Raw genomic sequence first — 20712 nt, forward strand, 5'->3', positions numbered from 1 at the left:
TCTGTCATTTATGAATATATTCTCCCATACTGTAGGATGCCTTTTTGTTCTCTTGGTGGTGTCCTTTGCTGTACAGAAACTTTTCAGCTTGATATAGGCCCACTTGTTCATTTTTGCTTTTGTTTCCCTTGCCCAGGGAGATATGTTCATGAAGAAGTCACTCATGTTTATGTCCAAGAGTTTTATGGTTTCATGACTTACATTCAAGTCCCCAATCCATTTTGAATTTACTTCTGTGTATGGGGTTTGACAATGATCCAGTTTCATTCTTTTACATGTAGCTGTCCAGTTTTGCCAACACCAGCTGTTGAAGAGGCTGTCATTTCCCCATTATATGTCCATGGCTCCTTTGTCATATATTAATTGACCGTATATGTTTGGGTTAATATCTGGACTCTCTTTTCTGTTCCACTGGTCTGTGGGTCTATTCTGTGCCAGTACCAAATTGTCTTAATTACTGTGGCTTTGTAGTAGAGGTTGAAGTTAGGAAGCGAGAACCCCCCACCCCCCACTTTATTCTTCCTTCTCAGGATTGCTTTGGCTATTCGGGGTCTTTTGTGGTTCCATATGAATTTTGAAAATATTTGTTCCAGTTCATTGAAGAATGCTGTTGGTATTTTGATAGGATTGCATTGAATCTGTAGATTGCTTTAGGCAGGATGGCCATTTAGACAATATTAATTCTTCCTAGCCAAGAGCATGGGATGAGTTTCCATTTCTTAGTGTCCTCTAGAATTTCTCTGAAGAGTGTCTTGTAGTTTTCAGGGTATAGGTCTTTCACTTCCTTGGTTGGGTTTATTCCTAGGTATTTTATTCTTTTTGATACAATCATGAATGGAATTGTTTTCCTGATTTCTCTTTCTGCTAGCTCATTGTTAGTGTAAAGGAATGCAACAGATTTCTGTCTAATAATTTTGTATCCTGAAAATTTGCTGAATTCAGATATTCTAATAGTTTTGGAGTGGAGTCTTTAGGATTTTTTATGTACAATATCATGTCATCTGCAAATAGTGACAGTTTGAATTCTTTACCAATCTGGATGCCTTGTATTTCTTTGTTTTGTCTGATTGCCATGGCAAGGACCTCCAGTACTATGTTGATAACAGAGGGAAGAGTGGGCATCCCTGTCTTGTTCCCGATCTTAGGTGAAAAGCTTTCAGCTTCTTGGTGTTAAGTATGATGTTGGCTGTGGGTTTGTCATATATGGCCTTTATTATATTGAGGTAGTTGCCTTCTATACACATTTTGTTGAGTTTTTATCATGAATGGATGTTGAATTTTCTTGAATGCTTTTTCAGCATCTATGGAGATGATCATGTGGTTTTTGTCCTTCATTTTGTTTATGTGGTAGATGATGTTGATGGATTTTTTAATGTTGTACCATCCTTGCATCCCTGAGATGAATCCTACTTGATCATGGTATCTGATCCTTCTTGATATATTTTTGAATTCGGTTTGCTAATATTTTGTTGAGTATTTTTGCACCTATGTTCATCAGGAATATTGGTCTGTAATTTTCTTTTTTGGTGGGGTCTTTGCCTGGTTTTGGTATTAGAATGATGCTGGCTTCATAGAATAAGTTTGGAAGTATTCCTTCCTCTTCTATTTTTTGGAAAACTTTAAGGAGAATGGGTATTATGTCTTCTCTGTATGTCTGATAAAATTCAGTGGTGAATCCATCTGGCCCAGGGGTTTTGTTCTTGGGTAGTTTTTTGATTACTGATTCAATTTCATTGCTGGTCATTTTCTGTTTAGATTTTCTGTGTCTTTCTGGGTCAGTCTTGGAAGGTTGTATTTTTCTAAGAAGTTGTCCATTTCTTCTGGGTTTTCCAGCTTGTTAGTATATAGGTTCTCATAGTACTCTCTAATAATTATTTGTATTTCTGTGGGGTCCATCGTGATTTTTCCTTTCCCATTTCTGTCTCTGTTGATGTGTGTAGATTCTCTTTTTCTCTTAAGTCTGGCTAGGGGCTTATCTATTTTGTTTGTTTTCTCTAAGAACCAGCTCTTGGTTTCATTTATTTTTTCTATTGTTTTATTCTTCTCAATTTTATTTATTTCTTCTCTGATCTTTATTATGTCCCTCCTTCTGACAACTGTGGGCCTCATTTGTTCTTCTTTTTCCAGTTTCAATAATTGTGACTTTAGACTATTCATTTGGGATTGTTCTTCCTTCTTTAAATAGGCCTGGATTGCTATATACGTTCCTCTTAGAACTGCCTTCACTGCGTCCCACAGAAGTTGGGGCTTTGTGCTATTGTTGTCATTTGTCTCCATATATTGCTTGATCTCCATTTTAATTTGGTCATTGATCCATTGATTATTTAAGAGCATGTTGTTAATCCTCCATTGTTTGTGAGTCTTTTTGTTTTCTTTGTACAGTTTATTTCTAGTTTCATACCTTTGTGGTCTGAGAAGTTGGTTGGTAGAATTTCAATCTTTTGGAATTTACTGAGGCCCTTTTTGTGGCCTAGTATGTGTGGTCTATTCTGGAAAATGTTCCATGTGCACTTGAGAAGAATGTGTATCCTGCTGCTTTTGGGTGTAGAGTTCTGTAGATATCTGTTAGGTCCATCTATTCTAGTGTGTTGTTCAGTGCCTCTGTGTCCTTACTTATTTTCTGTCTGGTGGATCTGTCCTTTGGAGTGAATGGTGTGTTGAAGTCTCCTAGAATGAATGCACTGCATTCTATTTCCTCCTTTAATTCTGCTAGTATTTGTTTCACATATGTTGGTGCTCCTGTATTGGGTGCATATATATGTATAATGGTTATATCCTCTTGTTGGACTGACCTTTTTTCATTATGTAATGTCCTTCTTTATCTCGTTACTTTCTTTGTTTTGAAATCTATTTTGTCTGATACAAGTACTGCAACATCTGCTTTTTTCTCCCTATTGTTTACATGAAAAATATTTTTCTATCCCTTGACTTTTAGTCTGTCTATGTCTTTGGGTTTAAGGTGAGTCTCCTGTAAGCAGCATATAGATGGGTCTTGCTTTTTTTCCACTCTATTACTCCGTTTCTTTTAATTGGTGCATTCAGTCCATTTACATTTAGGGTGATTATTGAGAGATATGTACTTATTGCCATTGCAGGCTTCAGATTCGTGGTTACCAAAGGTTCAAGGGTAGTATCTTTACCTTCTAACCATCTAACTTAGCTCACTTATTAAGCTATTATAAACACAGTCCGATGATTATCTCTCTCCCTTTTTATTCCTCCTCCTCCATTCTTTATATGTTAGGTGTTTTATTCTGTATTCTTGTGTTTCTTTGACTGCTTTTGTGAATAGTTGATTATATTTTTTGCCTTTAGTTAGTATGTGGTTGGTCTGCTTTCTTTGCTGATTTTGTTTTCTCTGGTGACACCTATTTAGCCTTAGGAGTGCTCCCATCTAGAGCAGTCCCTTTAAAATATCATAGAGGTGGTTTGTGTGAGGCAAATTCCCTCAACTTTTGCTTGTCTGGGAATTGTTTAATACCTCATTCATATTTAAATGATAATCGTGCTGGATACATTATTCTTGGTTCAAGGCCCTTCTGTTTCATTGCATTAAATATATCATGCCATATTCTCTGGCCTGTAAGGTTTCTGTTGAGAAGTCTGATGATAGCCTGATGGATTTTTGTTTGTAGGTGACCTTTTTTCTCTTTCTGACTGCCTTTAATACTCTGTCTTTGATCTTTGCCATTTTAATTATTGTATTCTTGTTGTTGTCCTTTTTGGGTCCCTTGTGTTGGGAGATCTGTGGGCTTCCATGGTCTGAGAGACTATTTCCTCCCCCAGTTTGGGGAAGTTTTCAGCAACTATTTCTTCAAAGAAACTTTCTATCCCTTTCTCTCTTCTTCTTCTGGTGCCCCTGTAATGCAAATATTTTCCCGTTAGGATTGGTCACACAGTTCTCTTAATATTCTTTCGTTCCTGGAGATCCTTTTATCTCTCTCTACCTAGCTTCTCTGTATTCCTGTTCTCTGATTTCTATTCCATTCATGGTTTCTTGCACCTCATCCAGTCTGCTCTTAAGTCCTTCCAGAGATTGTTTTATTTCTGTGTTCTCCCTCCTGACTTGATCACTTAGCTCTTGCATATTTCTCTGCAGGTCCATCAGCATGGTTAGGACCTTTATTTTGAATTCTTTTTCAGGAAGATTGGTTATATCTATATCCCCAGGCCCTCTCTCGGGGGTTGTCTGGGTAATTCTGGACTGGACCAACCTCTTCTGCCTTTTCATGGAGATAGAGGTAGTTGCAGGCAGGTGGCACATGTATCAGCTGGGAGAACAAAGTCCCTTCCTGCTTGCTGGTTGCCTTGCCCTTCTCCGCTGCCTGTATCGGTTACTGCACACCGAGTGCAGCGTCCAGGTTAATCCCGAGCTTCTGTGGGCATGGCAGCCCAGAGCCCTGTGGGGAGAGACAAGCACACCAGGTGTTCTCTCCTGTGAAAATAGCGCCCCTTGGCGCCTTGCCCCAGCTTCTTCTGCCTGCTCTGGGCAGCTGTGCACCAGCAGTGGCCTCTGGGTCTGGCCTTTGTAGCTGCATGCCAGGAGGAGACTCTGTGCAGTTGCTGTAGGGAGGGCCACTCTCCAGCTTCTCAGCTGCTATGGTGGGGCTACACCAGCCAGGGGAACGAATGGCAGGTGGCTTATCACCTTGAGGGGCTCCACAGCTGCATTGCCACCCAGGGGGCTGGGGTGCCTGAAGTTCCTCAGGATTCCCAGCCTGCTGGGCTGAGTGTGCTGGGACGATTCTGTCCAGCTGTGAGGTGCCCCTGTCCCTTTAAGACTTTCAAAAAGCACTCTTTTTTTTTTTTTGTCCCAGGGGAGCAGGCTTTGGGGACGCGCTGGCAGGTTTTGCTTTTCCATTTCTAATATCCAGCACAACATGCAATGTTGTGTCTGTGCTCCCGGTGTGGATTACTACGGCTGGTTATTCAGCAGTCCTGGGCTTCTACTCCCTTCCTGCTCTGACTCCTCTCCTCCTGCCCGGGGAGCAGGGGTGAGGGGAGCGCTCAGGTCCCGCCAGGTTGCGGCTTGTATCTTAACCCTTCGTGAGATGCCGAGTTCTCGCAAATGTAGATGTAGCCTGGCTGTTGTACTGTATCCTCTGGTCTCTTAGGAATAGTTGTATTTGTTCTTTTTTTCAAAAATATATATGGTTTTGGGAGATTTCTGCTGCCCTCCTCATGCCACCATATTGGCTCCTCCACCTCTCCGTAAGATTTTACAATTTTCTCCTATAAGATCTTACAAAAATTTTATGAGATTTAAACATCTTTATTACATTTTTTTTCACTGATATGGATGATAGCTTTTTATATTTTTACATACAGTAAGTTTTAAATCTGATATTTTATCTGAAGATTCATTTTTTTCTATAAACAATCAGACATCTAAGAATTTTTTTCCTTTCCAATCCTTATGCATATTCTTTTTCCTGCCTTATGGCAATGACTGAAGTCCTATATAATCCTGAATAAAAGTGGTAATTGTGGGCACTTCTTATTGTTGGTATTAATGCTTTTAACATTTCAGTATTATGATGTTTGCTATAGGCATTTGGTAAACTACTTTTATTGGGAAACAAAATTCTAGTCCTAATTTGCTAAGAATCTTCATCATTAACAGATATTGAATTTTATCAAATACTCCTCCTGCATCAACTGAAATTATTCTTCTTTTATTGTGGTCTATTATGCTGATTTTTAACTCCCTAATGATAAACTAAACTTGCAACTCTGAGATAAATTCAACTAGGTTATGACATATTATCTTTTTTACACATGAAGTTGGATTCTGTTTGACCCTATTCTGTGTACAGGTGAGACTGCTCTGTAATTTTCCCATATTGTCCTTCACAGGGATTTATATCAAGCTTATGCTATACTCAAAATATGAATTGGGGAGTATTATATATTTGGAAGAGTTTGTATTAAGTTGAGAATTATTTTTCTTCAAATAACTTATGTAACTACCTAATATAATCATCCTGGCCTACTGTGTGTTTGTGGGAAAATTTTAGTAACTGGTTCAATTGCTTTAATTCTTCTAGATATACTTGATGACTTATCTTAAATCTTCCAAATCATTGCTATATAATCCTTTAGTACCTATCTTTTTAGTATCTGCAGCATCTTAATTAAGTCTCTCTTTAATTTATAATGTTTGTTCCCTGAGGAACTGAAATCTGAAGCTTGGGTTTAATGGGTTTGGCAAATATACTCAAGGCAAAACCTGGCTTTATCATATTTATTTTTTGGCCTCTGAATATTCTTTCTTTCTTGACAGATCATCAATTTATTTAACAAGATGTTTTAGAACAATTCATCCAACATTCCTAGTTGTTTTCTAGTCTACCATGCTGCTGAAAGCTAAAGTCAAGTATTGGATTTATTTTAGAGCAATCCTTCTGACTGGTATGAGCATAAAGCACTAAAACTTACAGAAGACAGTCAAGAGTGCTGTGACAGGGCACTACAAATGGGAACATTTGGGTCCCCAGATTTGAGAAGCTGATACTGCTGGAGCGTGATCGGTGGCTGTGAGGGGAGGAACACGGGAGGAGAAGGTCCTTCCACAGCAGCACATTCTGTGTACCAGCGTGTGACCCACTCATCCCTCTCTCTCCTAGAACAAAAAGACAAAGCAAGACACACTGGCCTTTCCATCTTAAAACTGCACTTGGTATAAAAAAGTGATGACGTATTGCCCAGTACCATTGTAACTCTAACACAGCTCAACTGATGGATTGAAAATTCAAGTATGCTTGAACCTAAAAAAGCTACAATAGATTAGCATACAATAAAAAATATACTACAGTGAAAAAGAAAAGAGAAACTGCTGAGATGTATCTGTTGCCCAGATATTTTCATATTTCACTCTAGTATCTGCTACTTGAGAACACTTCACCATTTTCAGAACCTAAAATGAGAAGATGATGACATAACAAGGCTGCTGCCTCCTACTGCCTACAGATCTGTTCATACCACCTCCCCCACTCCTGCTGCCTCTAACTGCAGCCCTGTGGTTCTGCCTCCAGACGACCGTCCCGCTAGAGACAGCCAGGTGCTAGAGCTCAGCTGTCATTCCTTTGCAGAAGTATGGGGACATCTCTTGCACTTTATATGGTACTTGGTTTCAAGAGTGCTCAATCAATGTATTTCTTTAAATCTCAATGTCTTCAAGAATCTTTTGTAAAAATGCCGATTTTTTTTATTTGCAGCCTCCACCACTTTCCCATGCTGAATTTGGTTATATATAACTTGGGCAAAAAGTGGACATAAAACCAGCAGACCAATCCAACTGGCAAATATCATCCAGCCACAAATCTGTGCCGCTCCTCCAACTGACAATCTGGAGACTGTTTCTAGGCAAACTGGTCTGTTGGACTCTTCTTTGAGACAAGGAGAAACTTCTCAGTCTCTCATACAAATAGATTTCAGGCAGACACTCCATCATTCCACAAGATATGCCCAAGAAATATGAAACCCATCAGAAAATGTACCCTAAGTTCAAGCTAATACTCCTGCTGAACTGTATGTGACTTCTGATTAACATCCTAATTACTTCCTGGTAGATCTTAGTGTATATTAAGTCAGAGGTTATTTGAATCATTGTGCAATGCAATATCACAATGGACTTAGAATTCTAGTTGTCTAAAGAGATCCAGCTGAGGCCTTAAAGCTGAGAACACGTATACCCAAAAGTCTTAAAATAGTTTAAGGACAATGATATATCCATTAAGGAAAAACTAAAAATAATAGTGACAATACCAAGTGCTGGTGAGTATGTGGAGAAACTAATCTCTCACATGTTGCTGGTTAGAATTAAAGATGATACAGCCACTCTAGAAAACAGTTTGGCAGTTTCTCATAAAACTAAAATTTTCCTTGTTTTAGAAATCTAAGGATTCCCTAAGTCAAATGGTACATCATTACAATCCAAGTGTTCTACCTTCCTTTCCACCAGACTGCACTGGCCTGTTACCAGCCTACCCCACAGCTGTTAAACAATGGTAAATATAAATACTAGTAATTTCTCTGGAGTCCTGTATATAATAAACAAGGTCATAAAGGTGATGGTCATAAGAGCCAAGTCAGTGCAATTTGGAAGTCATCTGAGTTACTAGCTCTTACTCCTTTCAGAAAACTACCCTTTCTGAAACGGCCCCTCACCCTGATCAGCCCTAAGTTATTGGCCAAAACCCAGTAGATCAGTTATCCAGGAAGAAAGGTGTTGGTGTTTTCTTCTTAATTAACCTACATTGATTAGTAGCTTCCTAAGGATGTTACACTGTCAGAACAACTTTGCATGAGTCACTGGAAAACTTGGACTCTTCCCAAATTCTACCTCAAAGTGAACAGAGGAAAAGTTCTGCACCTAATTCAGTGATGATAGGTATTCCTTAGTGAATCAGAGTTTTTTGAAGTCCTATTTGTACCTTCTACCTGTCTCCACAGGCAGATCCACTTACATGTAAAAGGCATCAGAACTTTCAATACTCTGCTTAAGCTGTAAAGATTTAATGTATAAAATCATAAATAGGAATAAAAGGTATCAACTACCTATGCATTGTTTCAAAAAGTACAATAATTAAAAATAGACCTTCACCTGTTTTTATCTATTAAAATACATCCATTCTTTTCCTAAGAACATAGACACTGAAATTCTTGAATATATAGCTTTGAGTTTTAAGGATATCAACCATTGAGAGAAGTGAGACTATGTAAATACTTCAAGCAAGGTATTTTGAAAACAAAATAAGCAAGGCCCATATTAATATCTGGAATACAGAATCTAGAAGATCTGCTGAGGCACTTACACTGGAACAGTTAGAGGAAATGTTGGAGAGGGTGAATACCAATTCTCCAAATGGAGCCCTGAATGAATGGTGGGTCCATTTACTGATCTGAAGATGGCTGGGGGGGAAAATATCTCTGAGCAATACAATTTCAAACATATTGCTTGATATGACTGAGATATCCAAGACAACGTATCCACAAGAAAGATGGCTCTATGAAATTGAAGCTCAGAGAACAGGTTTAGACAAAGATGAATTTTCAAGGACTTATCGTTTTTGAGATCATGAACTAGATGAGAGATCATCAACAGAAAGAAATGCACCAAAGCGGAGTGGGAGAAGGAAAAAAAGCACTGGGAAGCACTGGAGAATTATAAAATGCAAAAGACAGAGGCACATGTAACCAGAGAGGGAATGGGAAACAAGGAGAAATGGCACATGATTAGAAACAGCCTTAGATGTCCTTCAGTGAAGGAACTAAGAAAATCATCCTATATCCATTCTATAAAATATTAAGCCCACACAAATACATCAGTTGATCTTTGACAAAAAAGCAGAGGCAATACAATGAAAGAAAAAGTCTTTTAAACAAATGGTGCTGAAAGAACTGGATGTCCACATGCAAAAAAATAGTAATAATTTAGACACAGATATTATCCTCTTCTCAAAAATTAAGTCAAAATGGATCACAGATCTAAATGTAAAATACAAAACTATAAAACACCTAAAATATGAAATAGGAGGAAATCTAAATGACCTGAGTTTGGTGATGACTTTTTAGATACAACACCAAAGACACAATCCATGAAAGAAAGAATTAAGTTGGACTTCATTAATATGAAAAACCTTCTGCTCCGCAAAGGACACATTCTCAAAAGAATAAGACAAGCCACAGATTGGGAGATTTGCCAAAGATGTCTCATAGAGGACTGTTACTCCAAAATATACAAAGAACTCTTAAAACTCATCAATAAGAAAATGAAATACCCAATTTAAAAATGCACAAATTTTGAACATGCACCTCACCAAAGAAGTTATACTGATGGAAAATAAGCATATGAAGAAGTTCATGTCTTCAGGGAATGCAAATTACAACGAGATACCATTACACAACCATTAAGACAGCTAAAATCCAAAACACTGACAAAACCAAATTACTGGCAGGGGTATAAGGCAACAAGCACTTTGATTCACTGCTGGTGGGAATGCAAAATGGAAGACAGTGGGCAATATTTTACAAAACTAAATATATTCTTACCAGCAATCCAGCAACTGCATTCCTTGGCATTTAATCAAATGAGATGAAAATTTCATCTTTTACTTTACACTCTTCTATATTACCTAGGTCTTATAATGAATATGTATTACTTTAATAATACCTACAAAAATAATTTCAAAAGGACACTTACCTTTTGAACCATCCCTGTATTCTTAAACTTTATGTATTTAGAATAACTCAGCACTTATGAAAATATGGTCCAGGAAACACCCACGTCAGCAACTCTTTGGTGTTTATTAAAATGTATTTCCTAGACCCCCTCTCAGCTTTAAAAATCAGACTGTCCAGGAATGAGGCATAGGACTCTACATTCTTAGCAACCATACCCTGACTCTAACCTCCATGATTCTGTGCTGCCGAAAGTCAGAATGAATGATATAGTTACTTTAAATAAAGTCAACAAATGCTAACACCTCTTGGATAAATACCTACCAGTTGTCTATCAATCTAAAAGTGAAAGACAACTTAGTATAAGCCCCAGCCAAAGGGAGAGAAATGTGTGACTAGATAAATGGCTCAAAGACATGGTGAACGAGCATATACACTCTAAGCCCTGTCATATTATAAAAAAAATGAGTAACAAAGAAGGAACATAGATTCCACAGAGATAAAAACCACCAAATGCTAAGAACTCTCCTTCCTCTCATTAATTCCCATCTGGAAGAAACAAGTACCACCTGAGGGACTACAAATCATTATGATCCTACTTCAATTCATAATGAATTTTCTCATGTTTAACATCAAGTCAAACTCCAGCATTAACACTTTCTGACAAGATATGAACCTAAAGTATGGTCAAATAAACTGCCATTTCCATTTATATAATCACTCAAAATCTGCCTTGACTTGATGATCCTCTGTATTTTACATAAATACAGAAACCAAATAATTCAGTGATGATTTGTATCCTTCATTATTTGAATCTTTTTGAAAGATTAATGTAAGACAGCCCCAAGAATCTCACATTCTTGAGATAAAAGTAAGACATTCTCAGAATCTATGCATCTGGCGTCTCCCTATAATGCATTCGACAACAGAGGATCTGTACTGTAGCACCAGCCAAAGGAAGTTACCTGAAGTCATGACAGGATTTCCAGTAATATTGGCCCCATTACAAAAAGTCTAGTTAGTGGGATTAGAACACACTTAGCAATGTTTAATTTATTTGGCTAGGAGCAACTCTTGAAGATAAGGTAAGTTCTTAAATAACACAATTATGTGAATTGTATTGATGAGCAATACTGTTTTCTGGAACTCAGGTTTTTATTTTGGTTTGTTTTAGCTTTATCTGTAAGTGATCCGTCTTTTAGAAGTCATGAACTATCCTGGATGTCTTTTGCTGCCTTTCATATTCGAAAAAAGACACATATTCAGTTGCAGTTTCGTCCTCTTTCTGCAGATGGTATCCTATTCTACGTTGCACAACACTTAAAAGCACAATCAGGTAAAGTTGGCAGGATCTTTGTTTGCAAAAGAAATAAAAATGCTAGTGAATTCCAAATAGTCTATTAAGTAAAGTGTCATGGAGTCTTATTTTTTTTGTCAACTGAACTTATAAAATATGTAAAAAATTAACTTTCATGTTTTATTGTCACTCCAAGTATATGTTTATGTCTAAATATAACTGTCAATAAAATAGCAAGACTTATGTGAGAATTAAATTTAGCAAAATCCAATCACGGTATATGTTCAGCTTTATAACAATCCAGAGGTTGAAACCATGCATGATAGTCCTATATCAAAAGGAACAAAATATGCATATAAAAGATAAAGGCAAGGCATGACTGATATATTTCCAGTAAATCCATCCACATTTTTCTTCAAGTTATTCTGTCATCTAAATATTAAACCTAGGATCTACATTCCATAGTAAGTTTATAAAAATGTTTCTTAACTGTAAAAACCTGAGGAATTATCATAAAATATTTGGGAATAAAAATATCCAAGTACTGTGGTCCAATTTGAAAGTCGTTTTAGAATTTTTATTATTTTACTCCTGGTTCCCATTTTCATATCTTTCCCCAGAACTTATAAAGATATTTACATATGTTTTACATTTCTGCAAAATATAAATTATACATTTGGCTTTTTCTTTCATCTTGTTCCTCAGAAAATGAAATTTTGACATTGAGAAATAATTAAATCTGTTTTTGTTTCTCATAGTCAACAAAAAATGATGCCCTGATTTTCACAGTCTAAGTAGTTCTTTTAAAGGTGTCTTAACATGCTACTAAATGATGAAAATAGAGAATTAAACCAAAGTGGTTCCATCTCAATGTGCTGGTCAAACATAATCAAAATAATTTCAAGATCATTTCAAAGAAAAACAGTAATATGACTGAGCTACAAAATATGCCTTAGAAGAGATCTCTTCTCCAGAGAGTTGATATTTTAGTACTAAATTAATGATTATCTTAAGTCTCCTTGTGAAAATGCCAAATGAGAGAATCAGGCCCGAACAGAATTTTCTATTTATAAATCAAGGGATATTAAAAGCAATCAGCTTCAGTTAAATTGCTCATAAAAAAACCCAAGGTTAACCTTGCTCTGATAAGGGCACAAAAATAAAGAGATATTAAGGATTGTGAATGGCCAAGAATGTTGTACTAGTTTAAAATTAGTATACTGCATACTTATTTGTATTTACACATATAAAATAAAAATCTTGTAAACATTAACACACTAGAGAGGAAGAGCACATCTTGTCACATTATGAAATGATATTGTAGGTCAGTTCATGACATAAAGATTTTCCTTTTAGACACTGTCATTAGACACTATTTAGAGTGATGACTATAGATTTAAGTGTCATGTCATGATTGGTGCTGCACTTGACACTTATGTAAGGAAATCACAACTTTAATATTAAAATATCTAAGCTTCACATTCTTAGATTAACCTAAAGGTAGTTATCAAATGAAAGGCATTAACTTATTTATATTAGTAATTAAGTGGTGTAATCAAGTGTTGAAGTATGTTTCATTTAAGGTTGCATAAGTACAGATGACTATCTTATACTTTGTACCTTCAATAAGCTATGTCTGATGTAAACAGTGACCAAGGCTTCTAAATGATCTTCTGTTAAGAGGAGCTGTTACTAAGAAATGCCCAAAAACTTAATTCACAACATAAAAGACCACAAATGTATATACCAGCAGCCAATTAGGTTTTCTTATGTGGAAAACAAATTCTTAATTAACAAGTCTTCTATGTCTCTTTAGAGGCTAAATTTTAATAATCTCAAATAATGTAAAATTTAAAACAAAATGACAATTTGAAAATTATCCTACTTGATTTTACATTTTGGAGAGAGATTTTAAAGAGATAAGACTTTGGCACCTATTTATCTGTTTCTGCTATTTAGTATCTTAAAGACTTTTTTGATACATGAAAATTATATTAGGCACAAATTAATCACAGATAGACTGACTTCATCTTGATGTAGTTTTATAATCCTCACAAATGTTTTTAAAAAGCCTAGTCATCCACAATTTAAAGTTAAAGCATATTCAAACAAACAATAAAAGATAAATAAGTTAACATTACTTTTGCTTTCCTCTTCTAAGAAAAAAAATATATATATAAAATTCCCCTAGCATGCTGCTTCTGTAGTCTCTTCCCAAATGTTAGGTCATACAAGGTTTCTTTGATCTGTAATACATGGTAGGAGCAACAAGTGATGGGGTGGAGGAACTGGTAGCAGAGAGGAGGGAGGGCCGGCCCCTACACATGGTTAAACAGGCACTGAAGAGCCAAGGTGAATTAATTAATGACCTTTGTTCCACTTATGAACTCAGTTTCTTATAAGGACTGCCTACCACTGATGGATTTTTGAGCATTTACTTCCCTAAATGCCAATCTGTACTCAACATCCATGCCGACACTACCATATTCTAGTCAACTAAAATACCGGGTTAACGACAAAAAGCTAATACAGTTAAAAGAGCAGAGCTTCCGTATCAGCAAAGCTGTTGTTAAAATAAGATTTTCTCAGCTGAATCTATTTTTTCACTTTCTTCTGGTTGGCAACTTGACCAGTGATATTATAGATCACATATTCAACTTTCTTAATCATTTTTTAAGATACTCTTTATTCAAATGTAGCTCTTCCTGTAAGACTGTTTATCATGTAAGACACTCTACAACACAGCAGCAAGAGAAACTTCTTCCGTAACCCTGTGAGAGAGAACTGGTTTGTGTCCACTTGTAGGCCACAAAGTATATTCAGACGGCGTATTTAAAACTTAGTATCAATCATACTTCACTGTTCTTAGTTTCCTGTGGTATACAAAATTTAAATGGTTCGATCTTTTTCTTCTATAACCTAAGTTTGTAATGCTGCTTCTCTCTTCTTTAAAGTGCTGTTCATGTTAGAAAAATATGAATAAACTGAATTTCTTCCTTTTATTGGGAAATTTTTTAATTTACTATTATAGGAAAAAAATGTTTTTGATTTTTTTGCTTTCAGTCTAAAACCAGTATTTGAGAAAAACTCTTGAGTCATATCACCCCACAACTATATAAAAACATTTCTTAATTCAAAAATTATTTACTGAGCATCTAATTGTGCTATGTTCTAGGGATAAACAGCCGGACCAAATCAGACACAGACCCTGTTCTCATGAAGCTTCCAAACTATTGGATGAGGCAGCTGTTAATCAAATAACCACAGATATGACATAGATTATATTCACTAGAAATTCTCTACAAAGAAAATGATTAAAGCAAGAGAACCGTATTTTGCATGGGCTCAAGTACTTTTCCCAGGTGGAAACGATAGGTGTAGGACTGGAGTGCTGCCATCCTAGAATGACCTGGTGTGGACCACAAAGAGGAGGAGAAAGACAAGACACTCTTTGTGGGAGGGAGGTGAGGAAGCATGGTACTCCAGAAGGAGAAAAAGTAAAGAAATAAGAGTAGCATGTTCCCTGAAAGAAAAAGGAAAGAAATTTTTATTGCTTGTGAAATGTTAGCAGCAAGGGGAAATGCTGTCTTGAAGATGTCCACATGGTTTGTCATGTAAAGCCCTTTGCTACCCTCTTGCAATTTTACACTGAAGGGCTACATTCTTTTCCCAGGCATGTAGTTGCATTTACTTTTCCTCTGAATGCCTCATTGCAGCTTTGTACAACTGCTGGACCATAACTGTTCAGTTCTGTTCACACAGGACTATACAATTGTAAAATGAGATAAAGACTGTGAAGGAGAGAAACCTGGTGCTATTAAAGCACTAATAGTACAAACCTAACCAACTCTGGAGAATCAAGGAAGACTTCTATGAGCAAGTGGCTTGTGATCTGAGATCTGCAAGATGGGTATGAATTACCTTGATGAGGTGGAATGGAGTAAGAGGGCTCCAAGAGAACATGCCCGAAGGTTCTGAAACAAAAGGATAAACTCTTAACAAGGTCAGTGTTGCTGGGGTAGAGAGGATGAGGGAAAATGCTCTCCAGGTAAGGCTGGATCTGAAGAGCCTCTATAGATACGTTCAAGATTTTAGGTTCTTATCCCAACAACAGTGTGCCTTTAAAGGGAAGCATATTATCAGCAGATCACTTTAGCTTCAGCGTAGATTAGAAAACCAATGGTAAAGAAAGGAGTAGGGAGGCTCCATCAGTAGTTCAAGTTAGAGAAGACAGTAAATATAAGGTAGGAGGAGAGAAGTGAACAAAATCAAGATGTTTACAATGAACCAAATGCTAATATTTGATTAGAGACCTATCTTTGATAGATTCTGTGTGGATCAAAGAAATGACAGAATCAAGGAATACACCCACAATTTTGAAAAGCTGGAATGGATGAGTGACTGAGTTTGGGAAAACTGGAGGAGGCCAGGTGCATGCAAGGAAGCTCACAAACTTAGACAGGAACTTTGAAGCTTAAGGTGCCTTTACAAGACCTATGCAGGGATCTCAGCTAACGATCTGTATACCTGTAGACAGAACATGATGCCAAGGGCATGGCTGAAACTCTGCAGAGAGTACAAGAGGCTTTACAGTCCTACTGCCCTACTTCTCCCGCTCACCTCCCCAATCTCTGCCAAAACAGAACCAGTGGCTTGGAGTTAAATATCCAAATTACTTATTTTTACACATTCACCCTTAACTAAAATCATTAGAGAAAAACCTCACTTTAACTTAGTACATTTATTCAGTGCAAAATATTTACGAGAGAAATCTTGTGTGACCAATTTCTGAACAAAAGAATACAGGATATATGCATGAACATATACATGTATTTTCATCTGTAAAAGGAAACAAAACTCCCTAACGTAATCACAATCAAGACTTGTTGCCTTTTTCCCCCCAAAACCAAAACTTACTCATGTGACCAGAAAGGGTTTTTATGGAAGTAACATTTTACTGTTAATAATTAAACTGGTTTTCTTTGTCAACAGGTGATTTTTTATGTATCTCTTTAGTAAATGGTTCTGCTCAACTTCGCTACAACCTTGGTGACAGAACAGTCATTCCAGAAACGATCCAAAAAGTAACTACTAACGGAAGTACTTGGCATGTTATTAAAGCCGGAAGAGTGGGTGCAGAAGGCTACCTAGATCTGGATGGGATAAACATAACAGAAAAAGCCAAGTCTAAAATGAGCTTCCTGGACACAAATACTGACTTCTATGTTGGAGGAGTGTCATCCTTACATCTTGTAAATCCGATGGCAACAGCAAATGAACCCATAGGTTTTCAAGGTTGTGGTCGAGAAGTTATTATAAACAACCAAGAGTTACAATTAACTGAATTAGAAGCAAAAGATGGCTCAAATGTAAGTGACTGTGATGGGACAGCCTGTGGGTACGTGTGCAAAAATAGGGGTGAATGTATAGTAAATGGCACAACTTTTTCTTGCAGATGTTTGCCACATTGGGCTGGAAATACGTGTGACCAGTTCGTGTACTGTTTGAATAATCTTTGTCTCCACCAATCTCTATGTATACCTGATCAACCATTTTCTTACAGTTGTCTGTGTGCTTTGGGTTGGATAGGAAGGTATTGTGAAAATAAAACTTCAGTTTCAACTGCAAAATTTATGGGTAATTCTTACATTAAGTACACTGATCCAGATTACAGAATGAGAAACCTTCAGTTCACAACTGCATCCTTCAATTTTAGTACTACTGAAACAGAAGGCTTGATTGTATGGATAGGAAAAGCTCAAAATGAGGAAAATGACTTTCTGGCAATTGGTCTCCATAATCAGACCTTGAAAATAGCAGCTAACTTAGGAGGAAGCTTTTCTGTGCCTATGATTTATAGTAATGGTGCACTCTGTTGTAATAAATGGCACCACATAATTGTAATTCAAAATCAGACTCTTATTAAGGCCTACCTAGATGACCATCTAATCTTCTCTGAGGATATTGATCCACAAAAAAAATTTGTTGCTCTAAACTATGATGGTATTAGTTATCTAGGGGGCTTTGAATATGGTTGAAAGGTAAATATTGTTACTCAAGAGATCTTTAAAAGAGATTTTGTTGGCAAAATTAAAGATGTATTTTTTCAGGATTCAAAGAAAATTGAGTTAATTAAGTTGGAAGGATACAACATTTATGATGGAGATGAACAAAATTAGGTTATACAAATTCATATTGGCATACTAATATACAAAATATTTATGTAAGTGTAGTTATTTTCAGTTATTTCTTTGGACCACTGTTTACTGGAAATCAACTGTAGACTTTTACTTGAAACTGTCTAAATGCTAACATATCTTTTTTATAACCTTTTAAAAGTAACTAAAGTTTTTGGGTTTTTTTCCTGTATCCAATTATCTGTATGCATGTTGATTCCTAAATTTTCACTCTAATCAATGCATTTAGTGCTTATACACCTGTTAATTGTTTTTAAATAAAATTGAGATGAGAATGAATTAGTGATCTATACAATGAAAAGTAAGACAGTAAGACAAAAGTTATTAAAGGAAAAGTAAAAATTAAGGTAGAAAGGAAATAGAGCCATGTTCTGTTACATGGCTCAGCTATGACTATTTACATAATAGCAATAATGTGAGATCAGAATATGGATTTAAGCCAAAAATTATTGCATGAATGTAGGAAGGCAGAAGGTACAGCAAGTAGATAGAGCTGGCTGGTGAGGGCTGAATCTTATCTCCCACAGCATGTCCTTAATAAATACTGGTTTAACTTTAAAAAAAAATAACAGCATCAACATAATACTTCTAAATAAGAAGACAAATACCCTAAGAAATGTCTATTTTAATTGAAAATAGTTGCCTCTGGAAAGAATAGTGCAGACGCTATTGGGCTTTGTTTGTGAACCTTATGGAATTACTTACCTTTTAAACCATGTACTTATGTAACTGATCAAATTTAACCATTAAACTTCATTTACACTTACCTTTTCAAGTCTACAGGTCTCAAAATTGAGCTTAAAACAGGTTCTAAAGAATGCCACCGATACAGTAGCAACAACATCTGTACGATTAAGCGTTAACTGAGAAAGCCCATTTTGCTCAAACACCAGTTACCGACGTGACTGTGAACAGCATTTTCACCACCACCCCAACTCCACCACTGCTGACTGGGAGGCACGCATCTGCTGGTGTTACTCAGCATTTTCAGAGTTTGATATTCAAGACAATTGTTTCACCAAGAAAGCAACTGACAACACATGACTGACCAAAGCACTAACAGAATTGAGCATGTGGAGGGGAAAAAAACCCAAAACTGAGTAATAAGCATCATGTGAAGTTTGAAAGGAAAAATGTAATTATTTGATGAATACTTTACAGACAGGAAGACTGATGCACAGTTAACTTTTCAATGCTGTTAATAAGCAAAACTGCCGATGCAGATTCTCGCTTATACAAAGAAACTAGTAAGCTATTTGTCTCTCTCATATGAAAAATTTTACAGAAAGCTATAGACATTCTTGAAAGGTCCTAGAACCAAAGTTAAGAACTGTGGCACTAATTGCCCCAACTATTCCTATTATCATTAGAAAGTGAGCAAAACGTAATGTGTGGTAGAAATGCAGAATGTCTATACACTGAACCAAGGTTGGTTTGTTTTTTTAGCACAAACCACGCAACACACCCAGTCCACTATTTCCTGAAAAACTTAAACCTACGTTTGTTTTTTGATTCCTAACATTTCATTTAACTTTGGACAACATTCCAATCATGAGGTAACTGCTCTAAAAAAGAATTCCTTTGGTAGCTGATAACCAAATTTAACTTTTAAATATATACATGTAAAGAGGCAAGAATGCTTTCATGGAAGATTACAAAAGCTTCAAGGAAACTCTGCCTGAACCACATGCCACTACATCCTCTCATATGCCGCACATCCTCTCATAATAGGGTGCCTTTCTTTACAGCAGCACTTCCCAAACTGTAGTCCAAGGATCTCTGAGCCCCCTGAGATCTTTTCACTGGGTCCACAGAATACTTCCTTTCCCAATAACAAATCTATGTGAAAACAGATTTTCTTCATATTTCAAACGAAATGACAGATTTCAAAACACAGAATGCAGATGCAGAAAAGAGAATCTGCATGAGTCACACACTGGAGATGTGTAAAAAATGAAAACAATGACACTCTGCTTACTAAGCTGATATAGTTTGGAATATATTTTTCACAGAAAATGTTATAGTAACACATGATTTATTTAATTAATTTTTATTTATTAATTAATAAAATTAATTAAAAATAAATAAAAATTTTAATTTATAACCTTTTAATTTCTTGTATGCTAACAAAAGCTCCTTTGTTACTCTCAGTAAGTTTTAAGAGTGTAAAGGAGTCCTGAAACCATAAAGCTTGAGCATTGTTGCTTTAAAGCTGCTTCTCACAGCTGCAATTTTACATTGAGATGCAATCACTTGTCTCCTACACTACAGTGCAAGATCCGAGAGATTGAGGCTAACGGCATTCCTCACCGTTGAATTCCAAGAATCTATCAAATGCTTGCAGGACAGACACAAGATGTATAAGAACTGAAAACTGCCACCTTGGGATTCCCCTGTAAGTCAAAATGACTTGACGAATTTTTTTTTTTCACTTTAAAATCCAAAGCTTCTGATGGCAGATTATCAAAATCATTTGTTTTGGCTATCCTAGTGATAATGGTGTTACAGATTTCCTATGTGATATGTCTTTCCAGCAAAAATCCAAGTAATTGATACAGAAAGGCCTTTGAGATAACTTTACTGTAAATGTCATTATGCTTCTGAAATAGTATTCAATGTAAACATGACAACACTTTTTAAAAATGAGGTGAAATAATTAAGCCAGGGGATAGCAATGATATTTTTTTGAAGAATAAATTGCTGCAAAAAAATCATTACTTTGGGGAGAAAAGCACTTCCTTTAAAAAAGGAATTCTAAAGGACAGATGTACCTATATATCCAGAAAAGTAAAGGTATTGGGGGATATTGGGAGTGATATTGGATTCACAACCTTTTCTTTACACATAATGTGATTTCCCCCAATGACTCTGGTTCTGAATCTCTAGGATGAGGAATCTCCGAGCATTCCTAGCTATTGACCTAATATTTTTCAATTCACCCATTCATGGCCTCCTTGCTCTACATGAATTACTGAAATTCTTTATGAAACAAGAATCCAAGAGTTAGGGAGTCTGGCATCTTTTTAAAAGCAGTAA

General features: G+C 36.3%; 1 protein-coding gene across 1 annotated transcript in view; it reads left to right on the forward strand.

The window, feature by feature from the left end:
- Window positions 1–20484, forward strand: part of EYS (eyes shut homolog) — a 1533253-nt gene extending 1512769 nt beyond the window's left edge. The window contains 2 exon segments of the mRNA XM_073224289.1: window positions 11357–11518; window positions 16472–20484. Of these exon segments, the coding sequence (XP_073080390.1) occupies window positions 11357–11518; window positions 16472–17658 (1349 nt within the window). The 3' untranslated portion in view covers window positions 17659–20484.
- Window positions 20485–20712: the final 228 nt, after the last annotated feature.

This window comes from Manis javanica, chromosome 16, assembly GCF_040802235.1.
Source record: "Manis javanica isolate MJ-LG chromosome 16, MJ_LKY, whole genome shotgun sequence".
NCBI lineage: Eukaryota > Metazoa > Chordata > Mammalia > Pholidota > Manidae > Manis > Manis javanica.